The sequence below is a fragment of the Chiloscyllium plagiosum genome, unplaced genomic scaffold (assembly GCF_037043375.1).
Source record: "Chiloscyllium plagiosum isolate Xiang-an unplaced genomic scaffold, Cpla_swu_hap1 HiC_scaffold_6, whole genome shotgun sequence".
NCBI classification, from domain to species: Eukaryota; Metazoa; Chordata; class Chondrichthyes; order Orectolobiformes; family Hemiscylliidae; genus Chiloscyllium; species Chiloscyllium plagiosum.
Genome location: NW_028270144.1, coordinates 105,986,151 through 106,002,773, shown reverse-complemented (window position 1 = coordinate 106,002,773; position 16,623 = coordinate 105,986,151). Strand labels below are relative to the sequence as shown.

At 40.2% G+C, this 16,623-nt stretch overlaps 1 protein-coding gene across 7 annotated transcripts in view; it reads right to left on the bottom strand.

Moving 5' to 3' along the window:
• Positions 1–16,623, bottom strand: part of LOC122550843 (F-BAR and double SH3 domains protein 2-like) — a 230,720-nt gene that overhangs the window by 37,345 nt on the left and 176,752 nt on the right. For all 7 annotated transcript variants that reach the window (XM_087988313.1, XM_043692169.2, XM_087988314.1 and 4 more), the window contains 2 exons: positions 6,470–6,604; positions 2–85 (listed from right to left, as the gene is read on the bottom strand). In XM_087988313.1, coding sequence (XP_087844439.1) covers positions 2–85; positions 6,470–6,604 — 219 coding nt within the window. The remainder of the gene's footprint in view (position 1; positions 86–6,469; positions 6,605–16,623) is intronic.

Here is a 16,623-nt window from a genome sequence, read left to right as displayed (position 1 = left end):
CCTTCACCCAGTCTTCCATGTCACCATCTTCAATTACTTCCAAGAATTCATGTTCTTCAATTGTGAGCTCATCTGGTTGATTAGCCTACAATAAGCAAACAGGATAAACAGTAACCATATATGTCAATTCACAAGTGGTGCAAATTAACAGCTAGAGGGACAGAATGGCCACTTTCGATGCTGTAAACCTCTATGACTCTATGAATCTGAATAAAAGCTTTTCCAATTATGGATACTTTGTGTTCTTGACATGTTTCAAATAAGTTGTGCTTAATTACTTAGCTGAAATCATTTCATTTTCTAGCCTGCTTTAGCTTGAAATGAATGTTTTAACACAAAAATTCATTATTCACTTTCACATTCATTTTAATACTTAAAATATACAGCACCAAACCCTGAAAATACAATGATTAAAAGTATGATTAATATGAATATATTTTCACTCAAAAAAGCTACTGAAATAAACTCAATAACTGAGGAATATAGATTGGATGTATGATGATAATAGACTAGTGTGAAGCAGCTTGCTTTGCAGTGATGCTGATGGAGGATCCCAGAATTAGGCCCAGCACAAAACACTGCACTTTGCAGTTAGAATGACCTTGTCCATGAATTTCTGTTTTGCAACTGTGCCAACGAAAACTGCTTCCTAAGAGTTCTGTAGTTGTAATGCAAATGATGCCAAAATAGACCAAAGACAGAAAAGTTCAACTATTTTCCACATAAATCCGAGGGCCAATTTCTGCACATTTTCAGCACAATTCTGTGCATAGAGCAAAGAAAAAATCAATATAATTTGGCTTTTGAAATACTTCATACTTCTTGGTTACAGCAAAGCAGAAAAAGCAAAGCTATGGCTCATATAAAACTAAAGATCAATGTGGCAAGATACCACAATGGTACCTGTTAGCTGTAGAATTTTATGTAGTTAATGACATTAGGAAAGGAGAGTGCAAAATTGGTGAGGATGTTTCTTAATCAGATCTTTAGACGAGAACACAAATTTTATATCATTAGTTTTTCTGTAAGTGTTCATCGCTAATTGATGTCAAATAATTAACCTTTCTTTTTCTGAATCATTCAGTTGAGATTCATTCAATAGCTTCTGTATCAATGGAACACTTTTATTATTTTAACCACTCATTACAGGACTTTTCTTTAATTATTATACCTAATTTTATTAAGCTTACTTCTGTGCTCGATTTGACAATGTTGTTGAAATTTAAACAATTGAAAGAATCCAGCAAATGTCATGACATTTTACCAATTCTGCTGCATTCCTCAGTTGAGCGTTCAAATATATTAACATCCAAGTATCTAATTCTATGCAGATTTGAGACACCCTTTGCTTGTTTATATTGAACTTAATGTTGTTTTGAGTCAATCCAGACAACAAATTTGATCACTTAGTTTTCCAAGAAGTTTGTTTTGAATTTATGCCCTTTCCGACTTTAAATGACTACAACTGTGAGAAACTTTGCAAGCCCTTAAAATACAATGTTTTTCATAGGTTCACTCTGCTTAATTAGAGGAATTAAAATACAGAAATAAATGTAATAGCTTGTACTGAGCTAGCGGTTTCTGGCCTGAGTTTTTGGCATCAGCAATCCAGGCAAGGGTGGTGGAAACATGAGTGGACAATCAAAGTTTCCTTTCCATTCCATATGTTTTGCTCAGTTGTAATAGTACGAAGTCGAGAGTGTGTAGTGCTGAAAAAGCACAGCAGGTCATGCAGCATCTGAGGAGCTGGAGAATCTACGTTTTGGGCAGGTGCCTTTCATCAGGAATGAGGCTGTATTGCCACGGGGGTGGAGAGATAAATGGGAGGAAGGTGTGGTTGGGGAGAAGTAGCCGGGAGTGCAATTGGTGGATGGAGGTGGGGGTGAAGGTGACAGGTCGGAGATGAGGGTGGAGCGCTTAGTGGGAAGGAAGACTGACAGGTGGGACAGGTCATGGGATGGTGCTGAGCTGGAAGGTTGGAACTGGGGTAAGGTGGGGGGAGGGGAAATGAGGAAACTGGTGAAGTCCACATGGATGCCCTGAGGTTGAAGGGTGCCGAGGCGGAAGATGAGGCATTCTTCCTCCAGGCGTTGGGTAGAGAGGGAGTGGCAATGGAGGCGGCCCAGGACCTGCATGTCCTCAGCAGAGTGGGAGGGGGAGTTGAAATGCTCGGCCATGTGGCAACGGGATTGATTGATGCGGGTGTTCTGGAGATGTTCCCTGAAGTGCTCTGCAAGAAGGCGTCCGAACCAACAAAACTTCATCACTTTCTTTGTCAGTATGGTGCCATTTTTGCTGAATCTAGGAGAGGGGATCAGCCATAAATCATTGGTAACAGCAACATATGTAGTAACATGGACACGGTCCTAAAAGCAGTAGTCAGGGGGTTAGGAAATCCAGAGCACTGTTCCCAAATTATACCCAGTGTCACATCAGTCAGCATAAGAACAGGAAAATCAATCAACTGAGCACATAGCTGGAGAACTGATATAGGAGGCCAGGTATCAGATTTCTGATGCATTGGAACCAGTTATGAGGCAGGTGGGATTACAGACTGCATGGGTTACACCTAAACAAAATTAGGACTGATATCCTTGCAGGGAGATTTGGTAATATTGTTGAGCTTGGTTTATAGTCGCTTGCCAGGGGATGGGAAACGGAGGGGAACACAAATTGGAAGGGAGTGAAAGATGGTAACAGGAAGTAGAAAAGCAGTGAGGGAAACTAGAACACAGGAGAAATAAAGCCAAGTATTGAATGTGCCTCAAATGTGGAATGATGCAAAAAGGCAAAGGGCACTCAACTTGAATTCATGTAGCATTTGCAACAAGTTAGATGCTCTAAAGTTACAAATAGAGGTGACTGGTCATGATATAATTGTCGTTACTGATACACAGATGCAGAGTGACCAGGACTGGAAACTAAGTATTCAAGAATATTTGACATTTGGAGAGAATAGATGAGAAGGGAAAAAAGGAAGAGTTGTGCTGAAGATAGAAGATGGGATCAGTACATTAGTAAGGGAGGATCTCATAGGAAGAAAAGTGAGAGTAACCGGTTTGCGCAGAAATGAGAAACAGCAAGGAGCAGGACATTGGGGAGACTGGGCGCCTCCTAGTAGAGCGCTTTAGGGAACATCTCCGAGACACCCGCACTAATCAACCAAACCGCCCCGTGGCTCAACATTTCAACTCCCCCTCCCACTCTGCCGAGGATATGGAGGTGCTGGGCCTCCTCCACCACCGCTCCCTCACCACCAGACGCATGGAAGAAGAACGCCTCATCTTCCGCCTCGGAACACTTCAACCCCAGGGCATCAATGTGGATTTCAACAGCTTCCTCATTTCCCCTTCCCCCACCTCACCCTAGTTTCTAACCTCCAGCAAAACTGTCCCCTTGACTTGTCCGGACTTGTCCGACCTGCCCAGCTCCTTTTCCACCTATCCACTCCACCCTCTCGTCCCTGACCTATCACCTTCATCTCCTCCCCCACTGACCTATTGTACTCTATGCTACTCTATCCCCACCCCCACCCTTCTCTAGCTTATCTCTCCACGCTTCAGGCTCTCTGCCTTTATTCCTGATGAAGGGCTTTTGCCCGAAACGTCGATTTCGAAGCTCCTCGGATGCTGCCTGAATTGCTGTGCTCTTCCAGCACCACTGATCCAGAATCTGGTTTCCAGCATCTGCAGTCATTGTTTTTACCTCTGGGGTTATTTACAGGCCATCAAGTAGGAGTGGTAATTTGGGCCGTGATATAAATCATGAACTGTGAGCTTATAGCATATGTAACACAGTAATCATTAGTGGCTTCAATCTGCTGATAGACTGAGTAAACTAATTCAGCAATAAAGCTATAGAGTACGTGTTTTTGGAGTGGTGGATGGTTTTCTAGAGCAGCATTTGAAGAGCTGACTAAGGACAGGTTATTTTGGATTTAATAACATACTATGAAACAGCTTAATTAATAATCTGTAAAAAAAGAACATTTAAGGATGAGTGACAACAATATGATAGAATTTTACATTCCGGTTGAAAGGGATGGAGTTCAACCTGAAACAAGGATGTTAAAACTTGAATGTAAAGAAAACTATGAGAGACAAGTTGGCTGAGCTGGACTGGGTAACTACATTAAAAGGCATGACTATACATAGATAATAGGCGAAAGTGAGGATTGCAGATGCTGGAGATTAGAATTGAGAGTGTGGAGCTGGAAAAATACAGCAGGTCAGACAGCACCACACTCTGCACATAGATAATGGATAGTCTTTAAAGAACTACTAAATGGCTTACAGCAACATTACATTCCTTCACGGTGAAACAACTCAAAATGGTCAGTCAATTGTGGCTGACAAAAGAACTTAAGGCTTGCATAAGACTCAAAGAAAAGGCTCATAAAATGGCCAGCAATTGTAATAAATCTGAGGATTGGGAAATTTTTAGAACTCTGCAAAGCAGGACCAAGAAACTGATAAGGAAAGGGCCAATAGAATACAAATGCAATCTAGCAAAGAAAACAAAAATGACTAAAACACTCAGCAAGTTTGCAAAAGACTAAATGTTTGGCTATGCAGAGTCCAGGAAAAATGATGTCAGGAGAATTTATAATGAAGGATGAATGAATAGTACTGAAACAGAATGATTGCTTTCTGTTATCACTAAAGATAGTATGGGAAATCTCGCAGAATTAAAGATCAAGGCAACAGGGGAGAATGAAGTATTGAAGAAAATTAGTACTGGTAGGAAAATCGTACTGGAGAAATTAATGGAGCTGAAAGCTAAAATACTTCCAAGAGCTGATAATCTGCATCCCAGAGTGTTGAAGGAGATAGCTGTAGAGATACTCGATGCATTTAGTAATTATCTTCCAAACTTCCATAGATTTGGGAATCTTTCCTGCAGACTTAAAACTTGCAAAAGTTAAGAAAGGAGCAAGGGGACAAAAAAAGGGAACTAGAGTCCATCTACCTTACATTGTCAGTTTCCCCGAGTAACATTCTATCAAAAAGGATGTGATAAAAGTACACTGGATAAAAAATGAATCTGATTCATCACAATCAGCATAGATGCGTGTTAGACAACATGTTAAGAGTTTTTTTTTTGTTAACGTTACTAACAAAATTGATAATGGGAAGTCAATGGACACTGCATACTTGGATTTCAGAGGCTTTTGATAAGGTGTCCCTGGGGAGATTGTTTAGCCAAATTAAAGGAGATGGAATGAGAGGTAATGTACTGGTATAGATTAGGGACTGGTTAACAGGCAGAATCAGAGAGTAGGAATAATGAGGTCATTCTCACTGTTGGAAGACTGTGACTTGCGGGATACCACAACCATCAGTACTGACTCCCAGCTGTTCACAAAAAAAATCAATGATTTGGATGTGGGGACTAAATGCAGCATTTTCAAATTTGCAGATGATACAAAGTAAAGCAGAAATATGTGTTATGATACATATATAAAATGCTTTCAGGAGGATCTGGACAGATTTAATAACTGGATAAAAACATAGCAGCTGGAATATTAAGTGAAAAAAATGGAAGGGTATCCACTTTGATAGAAAAAACAGATGTACACAGTATTTTTTAAAATGGTGAGAAATTGAAAAATTCCTGAAAAGATGTGGCAACAGCACCATTCAATATTTTGAACAGAGACAGAGAGGGAGGAAAGATTGGAGGTTACAATAAGATTGGTCATGATTCTACAGAATGACAGAACAGGCTTGTGGGACTGAACAGTTTACTCCTGCTTCCAATTTGCATTCATAATTCTGACATTGGCCTTTTTACAGGTTGGGTACTTGAAAATGGCAGTGGTGGGATATCATGCGTGATGTTCTTGGATGGGGCAAGATAATTAAACTTGTGTTTCTGGCACCCCAGTTGATGTAAGAATGGTAGAAGGAGCAGGAAAACATGAAACCCAGAGGATTGCAGTAATGTTCAGCAGGTAGCTTCACCAGGAGAGGTGCGTCCTGGTGAGGCAGGTAAACAAGCATGGAAATACATCTGAGGTCTCTTGCAAATGCGAGATTGAAGAGTTTACAGCTGGTAGGGCTGCTGCTGTGAAGGGTGTTTTTTGCCGCATAATTGGTTTTTGTTACTCTGCCAGCCTTTTGTCTTGGTGGTATCTCTATTTGTACATAAATCCTTCAGCTCTAATTGTCTTCTGTGGCAGGTTCTACTTGTGGCAGGGTCTCTTTCCAATGGCAAGAAAATTATAACTATATTGGAAACTAAATCTTTGCATGGTGGAACTGGCTGTCTGCTTAGTTGAGTTACCAACTTACTTCCTTGTCCTCCTCAGAAGTTATCCAAATAATAGAAATGTGTCAGAAAGGCATTCTAATGTGGCTTTCACCTCATCAACTTCCACTGACCTGGGAAATGGAGTCCTTTCACTGTCAGGGAGAACAAAATCACATTTCACACCATTCTCAAAATACATCTTTTAAATTTTACTGACCTTATATGAATACAGCACCTTGCAGGTAAGGGGATACATCCGCAATGTGCCAGAAGGACTTGAGCTGCTATCATCGAACACATCCATATTGTCCTCATATTCCTCACCATCATCCTTTTCAAGATTCAGAGTGCCCTGCATACAGCATTAAAAATCACAGGCGGTCAATTATTACACTAATCCACTGATAAATCATGTTTTGCAACATGTTGCAACTGAAGAGTGGCAGGAATGATAAAAAGATCGTCCTATTTTAATAATTACATACCCAGGAATTAAATCGGGTTTTCAATTCATTGGGCATGCTCCATTATTGTGTTAACATGGTAATTTTTATTGATTTCACTTCTGACTTTTCCCCAACTCTCCTAATGCTGCCATATCATCATTATATATTTATTTTAAAACAGCTCAATTATTTTATATCTGTGCCTTTCTCCAAAACTTCATTTCCTATATTTGTAACTAGCTGGGTGAACAAAAAACAAAACTCCTGGAGTCATTTTGAATTACCTTAGCTTGATCTGAAGATTAATCTTCCCTTGTTATGGATCTGTCTATGGTCTGAAGGGTTCTACCTTATTATATCTATTTTCAATCACTTATTAGGACCCTGGCAAAACCAACAGTACTATTCTCTAAATGCCAGAAAGGAGGTGTCTATCCTTTAATTGTCTGAAACAAACATCAGATCTTCCTTATCAATTTGGGTCAAGCGATTATAATCCAAGTTTACCCAGTGTTCCATCAAATCTCAGTTCTTTTGTTTTAGATTACTCACCTGCTAAATGTTTACCAAGTCTCATCTGTCTTTCTCAAGTTGACGCACTGAAAATTTATCACAATATTGCAAACATCAGTATCATCAATGACAGAGGAGCTGAGCACATCAGCGCAAAAGACCAGGCTGAAGCATTTGCACCAATCTTCTTTCAGTAGCAATGAGTGGATGATCCATCTTGGCCTCCTCCACAGGTTCCCAGCTACACAGATGCCAGACTTCAGCCAATTTGATTTATTTCATGAAATATCAAGAAATGGCTGAAGGCACTGGATACTGCAAAGACTATGGGCCTGAACAATATTCTGCCAATAATACTGAAGATTCGTGCTCCAGAATTTGCCGTGCCCTTAGCCAAGCTGTTCCAGAACAACAACACTGGCATCCAGTTGACAATATGGAAAACTACCAAGATATACCCTGCAGAGAAAAAAAAACAGGACTAATTCGACCCAGCTATCACTGTATCACCAGTCTACTCTTGATCTGCAGTAAAGTAATGGAAGGGATCATCAATAATGCTAGGAATCAGCAGTTACCTGGTAATAACCTGTTCTCTGACATATAGATTAGATCCTGCCAGGGCCTCTCAATTCCTGACATGATTACAGCTTGGTTCAGACAGAGACAAAAGAGCTGACCAGAGGTAAGATAAATGGTTCTTGATATCATGGCCATATTTGCTCATGTGGAATCAGGAACCCAAGTAAAGCTGGAGTCAATGGAAATTATGAAAATTCTATGCCGTTTGGAGCCATAACTAATTTAGTTGTGGTTGATGAATGTCAGTCATCTCAGCTCCAGGGCATCTCTGCAGGAGTTCCTCAGGGTAGTGTCCTAGGCCCAATCATCTTCAGTTGCTTTTTCAACGAACCTCCGTCCATCACAAGGCCAGAGTGGGAAGTTCACTGATGATTACACAATGATCAGGACCATGTGCAACTCCTTAGGTACTGAAGCAATACATGTCAGATTGCTGCAGATCTGAACAATGTCCAGGCTTGGACTGACAAGTGATAAGTGACACTCATGCCACACAAGTGCTAGGCAATGACAATCTCCAACAAGAAAGAATGCAACCATTGCCCATTGACATTTAACCATTGCCCATTGTCACTGCTGAATCCCACAGTGTCAACATCCTGGAGAGTTATCATTAACCAGAAGTTGAACTGGACTTGCCATATAAATACTGTGACTGCAACAATAGGTCAGAGGCTAGGAATCCTGTAGTGATTAATTCACTCTGACTCCCCACAGCTTGTCCAACCAGAAGCCACAAGTCAGAAGTGTGCTAGAATATTCCCCATTTGCCTGGATTAGTGCAGTTTCAACAACAGTTAAGCAGCTTGACACCGCTCAGGATAGCAGCCTTCTTGACTGGCACAACATTTGTAAACATTCACACCCTTCACCCCAAGGCTCCTTAGACAGTATCATCTAACCCACAAACATTATCAACAGAAAGGATAAGGTCCTTATCAGGAGAAAACATTGACACCATCCATGTACAGGGAGGCCTTGACCAGCAGGCCTCTGCTACCTGGAATAGTCACCCCTCTCAGGCTTGACAAAAGGTTCTATACAACGTACAGAGATAAGGCCGTAGATATGGGGGAATACCAGCACAACCACCAAGTTCCCTCGTGGGAAGTGCTCTCAAAAATGTGCTTTGGGGAGGGAATCTGCAATTGATTCTGAATGCTCCACAGCAGCATCAGTAGTGCAGTCGCGATCCATGGGTGGGAATCAAAGTTTTACGATCAGATGTGGAATCAGCCAGGGTGCCCACTTTCTCCTGCCTTATCTGTACATTGTATAGAACCTTTTGCCAAGCCTGAGAGGGGTGACTATTCCAGGTAGCAGAGGCCTGCTGGTCAAGGCCTCCCTGTACATGGATGGTGTCAATGTTTTCTGCTTGGATTCACTATCAGTATGCAGACTCATGAGCATGTGCGACTAGTTCAAATTGACCTCAGAAACAAAGGTAACTTGAGGCAAGAGTGAGGTCACGGTCTTTGGGAATTGGGCCAATTCTTTACCCTCTTCACTGTCAGGTCAGATTACCTGAAAGTGTTGGGAATATGGTTTGGACGGGCCAGGTTGTGCACCAAAATTTGGGAGCAGCGAATTGCCATGGTGAGGCTTAAATTTGGCAGGTGGGGGAACCATGCCCTTATCATTGTGGGTAAAACCTTGGTTATCAGGTGTGAGGTATTGTCAGAGTTATTGTATGCGATGCAGGTTTGGCCTATTCCAAGCCTGCACCACTGCAGTCACCCGAGCCACTGCATCTGGAGGTCAAAGGTGAATTGTGTTCACGGGGCCACCATGTAAAAAGCTCTAGATGGGGGGGGGGGGGATGAGGAAGCCAACGTATCCAACGCCACCCTCATCCTGATAGCTACCTTTGTGTGTGGTTGCATCAAGTTGTGTGTAGACCCCTTGGTACACAAACACCTAGCAACAGTACATTCGGAGTTTCTACCCATTTCCCCTGTTGTGAAGGGAGGGTCTAGCCTCATTGTCATGTATGACCCAGTTCCAATTAGGGAATACACAATAATTCCTATGCCAACTGGCAAATATCTAATCAGTATTAGCCATATTAGCCAACAAACCTTCTGAAAGGCAGAGCACTGAAAATATCTTAACAATGTATGAAAGCAAATGAAAATAAAGAACTGATCCATCTTGTCAACTGTTAAGTCTGATTACATTTTTGTGAAATCCTGGAGATATTTTTCTTGATTAAACTCACAATATAAATGTGAGTTAACTGAAGTGATTTATTTACAGTGTGTGGTAAATTTTGAGAGCATGATATTTTAAAGAATAGGATCCTACAGAAATTTTGACATTAACAACATTCAAATCTTCAATGCAAGGGTTTTCAATGGTTTCAGATGGAGATTACATTGAATGCAGAGTTGACCAGAACGCAAGTTCATGAAAATATGCATTGCTATTTTGAGGTGAAACATTAAACATTAAAAGACTTGCCTGTCAATTGAAGTGGATGTAAATGTCTCCTTGGCACTATTAAACCAAAACATGACACACCAGCCAAAATCCATACCTTAACTTGTAACATTCAAGGACTTTGTCCGAAATGTCGATTTCGAAGCTCCTTGGATGCTGCCTGAACTGCTGTGCTCTTCCAGCACCACTAATCTAGAATCTGGTAACATTCAAGGTCATTGCTATTTTTGGGATCTTGCAGCATGTTGCATTTGCCAACTAAAATGTGCTACACTAAAAGTAACTAATTACATTGTGAAGTACTTTAAGCGATGTCCTGAGATTGTGAAAGGTACAATGCAAATGGAAATTAGTTTGCTTTCTGACAACAAACGTTTAATTGTTTGAGTTGTCATGTCATTGACTTTCCTTTCCATTGCATTCTACCTTCAGAGATGATTTGGAAATCATAATGAATATTCATAGAATGTATTCACAAAAGACTAGAAGGTTTAATCATTTTAAAAGGCTTTTTGCATAATACCGGTGTATGATTAAAGTGTTTTAAATCATCTGCACTGCCCATGACACAAAACGTTAACATTACAATCAATCAAACTGATGAATCTTTCATGGCAGGTTGACAACAGAAATACTAAACAGATGCTTATGCTGAAACTCTTTGTGAAATCTATTTTTCTATTCAAGAAAGTGGGTCTCTTTCAGTTAGTTCTTCCATAAATATGGCTACAAGTTTAGGAAAAATCCAGGAGGCATGCACTTGTTTTGCCTTTATGATTACAGTGAATGAAAAAATAATTTATTTTTTAAAATTAATCACTATTAGAATTTTGTCTAAATTTATGATGGAATTACTAGCACTGAGAAATGCAATAGATATTCTGAAGGCAAAGAGAAAATGCAACGGCCTTGCAGATAATTAAAATATGCCTCCAGTTCAAAAACCTAGGAGATAACTGGATCTATTGAACTTCAATTTATATTTATTTTATATAACAACTTTTGCTGTCAATTTATTTTGCATCAATAACTTCTTGTATTTATAGGTGCTTTTCCTGTAATAGATCACCCTAAGGCTTCACTGGAGCTTTTTAAAGCAAAATTGGACACAATGTCACATAAGGCAGCATGAGGGAAAATGTCCAATATCTTAATCAAGGGATAGATATTGAGGAGCATCTCAAAAGAAGTAGAGGGATGGAGAGGTTTCCAGAAGAAATTCGAGAGCTTAGGACAAAAGCAGCTAAAGGCACAGCGCTAACAGTGAAGCGACTAACATTTGGGATAGTCAAGAGGGCAACATTAGATGAAAGGAGATATTTCAGTGGGTTGTGACGGCTTTTGTGGCACGGCAGAGTGATCCCACCTCTGAACCAGAAGGCCTGGATTCAAGTCCCACCTAATCCAGATGAGTGCAAGAACATCTCTGAACAGGTTGATTAGGAAGAGGATCAAAGCTTATTAGAGGAGCCGGAGAATGGGGATGAGAAACATATCAGCGATGATCAAATGGGCTGAATGAGCTAATTCTGCTCCGATACCTTACGATTAGAAAATAACTATATCAGAGGGTTGTAAGGCCAGTGAGGGTTGCAGACAGTGAAAAGGGTAAGACCATGGAAGGGATCATAGAATCCCTGCAGTGTGGGAAAGGCCATTTGGCCTATCAAGTTTGCGCTGACCTGCCAAACAGCACCTCACCCAAACTCAGGCTTCCAGCCTATCTCTGCATTTACCATGGCCAATCCACCTGACCTGCCCATCTTTGGACTGTGGGAGGAAGCCTGAGCACCTGGAGGAAACCCTTGCAGACACAGGAAGAATATGCAAACTCCATAGAGACAGTCACCCAAGGGTGGAATTGAGCCTGGGTCCCTGGTGCTATTTGATAGCAAAACTCACCACTGAGCCATCATGCCGCTCCAAGGACTTTTATACAGGCATGGCTCACAGTCAGAGTCATACAGCATGGAAACTGATCACACTCATCAAGCTTCCTTAATTGAATTAGTCCTATTTGCCTGCATTAATGTTGCAATTATACTCAGCTTTACCACTTCCTCTGACAGCTCATTCCAGAAACAGGTTACCTTCTGTCTGAAAAGGTTGCAGCTCAAGTTCCTTTTAAATCTTTCCCCTCTCAACATAAACCTATGCCCTCCAATTTTGGAGTCCTTTACCCTAGGTAAAAAACTTTAGCTATTCACCTTATCTATGTCCCTCATTATTTTATAAATCTCCATAAGGTCACCCCTCAGCTTTTGATGCTCCAAACCCTCCAGTCTTCGTTGCATCCTTGTAATTCTTTTTTGCACCCTTTCCAGTTTAATGACATCCTTCCTTTAACAGGGTGACCAGAATGTACACAGTATTCCAAAAGTGGCCTCACCAATGTCCTGTAGAGCTGCAACGTGATAGCCCAACTCCAATACTCAATGCTCTGACCAATGAAGGCAAACTTGTCAAACGTTTTCTTCACCGCTGTCCACTTGGAATTATGTACCTGCATCCCTAGGTGTCTCTGTTAGACAACACCCCCTCAGGTCCTACTCAGGCCAGAGTTTTATTAATTTTGTTATGATCTTGGTGGAGACTAGGAACTTTTTCTAAATGATTACAAAATCCCTGTTATTTACTACAAAAATGAAGCCACAAAATTCCATGATATAAAATAGAAGCATTTTTACTGTACATGACTTAAACAAATCAAATACCAATGCTACTTTAGATAACCTCCTATACGCAACATCCAGAATGAACACAGTTAAACAGGCAAACTGTAGTCAATTGAACTGTAAGTTATGTATTGAATGGCAGAAAAATTAACAGATCTTCCAGCATCTGCCATTAGTTGTTGTTTTTTTGTTTCATATCTTACAGATTAGTTTGACAATCCTTACAGCATATGGGTCCTCAGATTCAGATCTATCTTTTTAGACCTACGAATTAAGTCAATCTACCAAAAGATTGGACTGCCAAATATGTTTATTTTTCCTACAGAAACTGGAGCTTTGCTTTAGCTTTTGTTTCCCTATCCAGTTGTCCTGCTCGATTCAAGTTCTCAAAAACTTGAAACTTTACAAGTATAGATTCCCTTACAATTGGGAGACAAAATTTCAATTAGATATCAACTTGGTTTGCACATCTGAAAACTAACTGCTTCAGTACTATTCATCTAATTTGGCAGTCTGTATGTGTAAATTGAAGTGAGCTGTAATAGTTCACTGGGAGCTAAGTTCAACACGTGAATATAATTCATAAGCTTCAACATTACCTTTAACTGTATAGGAGAAAGTGAGGTCTGCAGATGCTGGATATCAGAGCTGGAAATGTGTTGCTGGAAAAGCGCAGCAGGTCAGGCAGCATCCAGGGAACAGGAGAATCGACGTTTCGGGCATAAGCTGAAGAAGGGCTTATGCCCGAAACGTCGATTCTCCTGTTCCCTGGATGCTGCCTGACCTGCTGTGCTTTTCCAGCAACACATTTCCAGCTTTAACTGTATAGACCCATATATTCAGAGTCATCGTTTCTTCATAGTACTAATATGTGCAAGAGAAACATTATAGAATATTTAATGGAGACAAATGGAGTCTTGCAATCAACTGATGAGTAGACGAAAGACTTTCACCTGTTTTCTGTATGGCATTTTGATCCCAAGCACAGGTGGGTAATGATGGCAAGCGGGTGGGGGTGGGGGTGGGGGTGATGGGGCGCGGAGAAGGGGGATGGCACGAAGGTCACAGGGAATTGTTGGGATCATCAACAGTAAAGATTTGGATCTGTGGGTTTTCCCTCCCCTCACCAATTAGATAGCGGGTGCATATGAATGAGGATCCCTTCTTGAAGCCTGCCAGAAAATATACAAGGGTTGCTGCAAATTAAGGGTATCAACTGATGCAGTAAAAGGCGGCCTCCACAAGCCTCTTGCCACAGACTTAATTAGGGTAATTGCAGGAAAGCAGTGGGGTCCCCACCTGCTACCCTTACACCTGATCAAACACTCCCTCCTGACATGGGTTACAAGAGCAGGTCAGAGGCTGGGAATTTGGGAACGAGAAACTTAGCAGCTGACTCACCAAAGGCTGATTACTGTCTACAAGCATTATAACTGAATACTCTCCACCATCCCAGGCAAAGCAACCTGCTTGACCAGTATTCAAACACCTTAAACAAGTATTGTCATTCCCTCCATGACAAATGCAGCATTTTGTACTGTCACCACAATGATTTACCAAGACAATAACAAACCAGAGACCATTAGTAACATAGGTTGAAAACCATTTCCAATTAAACAGATTTTAAAGAATATTTGCAGAAAATGAAAACTCTTGGGACCCACAATCCATAAACGTGTAATTTCTATATCAAATACTTGACAACTTGTTAAGCTTGCCTGATAAAAAATAGACAATTTTCATATCCAAATAAAATATATCTATTGAATCACTATCAATGGCAAAGAAAATGAAACTGAAATGGACAGAAATTGGAATCATCATTTTTCAATTTAATAAAACATAATCTTGTCAGTTAAGTCCGTGCTGAGATGATGATTCATTACTAGGTCTTAACCCAAAAGTCTTGTGTTCAGTTTTGTGTTGTAGGATAGCACTGCAGTGGAAAGAACAATGTTTTGTTTTGCTCGATCATTCTCAGTGCAGTAAGTTTTCTTCTACGATAATAAAATTTGTTCTGTACAATAAGTAGTTATTTTCTACTCCAAAACTACTTTCAATTAGATTTCTGCTGTGTTGCTAAACAAATCCAAGTGTCTGACATTAGCACTTCCTTTTGCTCCAGCCTCTCTGTTCCATTTCAGTGTGATGTTGTTAAAGATAAAATGGTAACAATTTTAAATAGCTGAAATTGGTTGATACATCTCCATTTGAATCAGAAAACTAGAAAATAGAATTTTTTTTTGCCAGATTAGAGATGAAAGTTTTGAAAGTTCTAGACAGAACAAACATGTCATTATCACTACAATTTGCAGACAGATATTTTCAGCTTGTCATTAAATATACATATATGTTTCAATGAAACAAGCATAAGCATCATATTAAATACAAGAGCAAACTCATTTAATAACACTGCACAATTATTCAACATGTCTGTGGGCCTTTTGAGCTCACTTGAGATCTCATTTCTGTGCGCTGCTAGAACATGTGAATCATGAAATTATTACAGCACAAAGGAAAACCATCTGCTCCATCATGCCAGTGTCAATACTCAGAGCGCAACTTTGCTAATTCCGTCCTTCACCTTTATCCCATCCTCCTGCAAATTTTAAGATTATTAAAACATTTGCTTTCATTATGCTTCACCAGACATTTCATTCCAGATTCTAAGCAATTTATTTGCAAATATGCTCTTGTCTATCTTTGTCATTAATTGTGGCCTACAGAATACACCTAGCAGAATAATGGCACCTCTGTTACCTTAGCTCTAACCAATTAGGTTATGCCCTTGGTTATTCTACTCCTCCAGCACTGTATTACCCTCCTTATTCAATACTTATATCTATCCAATTTTCCTTTCTCTATGTTACCCCAGCACCTTGTATCCTGAAAGATTTAGCACCCAGTTCTGCTTTTTTTTTTCCAAGCCAGGTGTCAGTTCTTGTCATATCTTCAAGATTGCGTACAGCTTATTAAACCTTACTGATTAACTACATTCACGTGTATGTGCTGTAAACCTAACTTAGACACTCTTGCATTCCTTCTTTCTCAGACTCCCATCTAACATCATAACCTTTTTTTTAATCCGAGTGCTATCAGTCTTTTCCAATTCTTTTGTACCTTGTTTTTCCTCCTTAATGTTACACCCTGGTTCCACCTCTCTGCTAACTTGATTTGAACCCTCTCCAATAGAGGTTGCAACAGACTGCATGGTCCCTGGCCTGTGTGCCTCCATCTGCCCCCACTTCAACTCTGGAAAACAATAGCTTATTAATGACACAAAAGACAATAGAAGAACAAACTTGCTTTGATATATTGCCTTTTGCAATGTCACGAAGCATTTTTGAACTGTGTTGAACTATTTTGGACATAGAAAACTTAGCAGCCATTTGGCACACGATCCCAAAAACAACATTTCCCAAATAACATACATTATTGCACCGAAAGTACTGCCATCAAATCTGGAGTAACAACACATTAGGAGGAGCACAAGATCATAAGACTATGGTGTTATTGATGTTATGAAGATAGAGAACAACAAGGTCACGAAGACTTCTGAAAGTAAAGGATGACAATTTTAAAATTAAGGCATTGACAAAGCAGATGCAAACATAGCTAGCGAGCACTGGAGTGATGGAAGTTTGGATTCAGATAGCAGGACTTTTGATAAGCTGAAGTGGAAGAGAGCAGGCTAGCCAAGATGATGTTGGAATAAG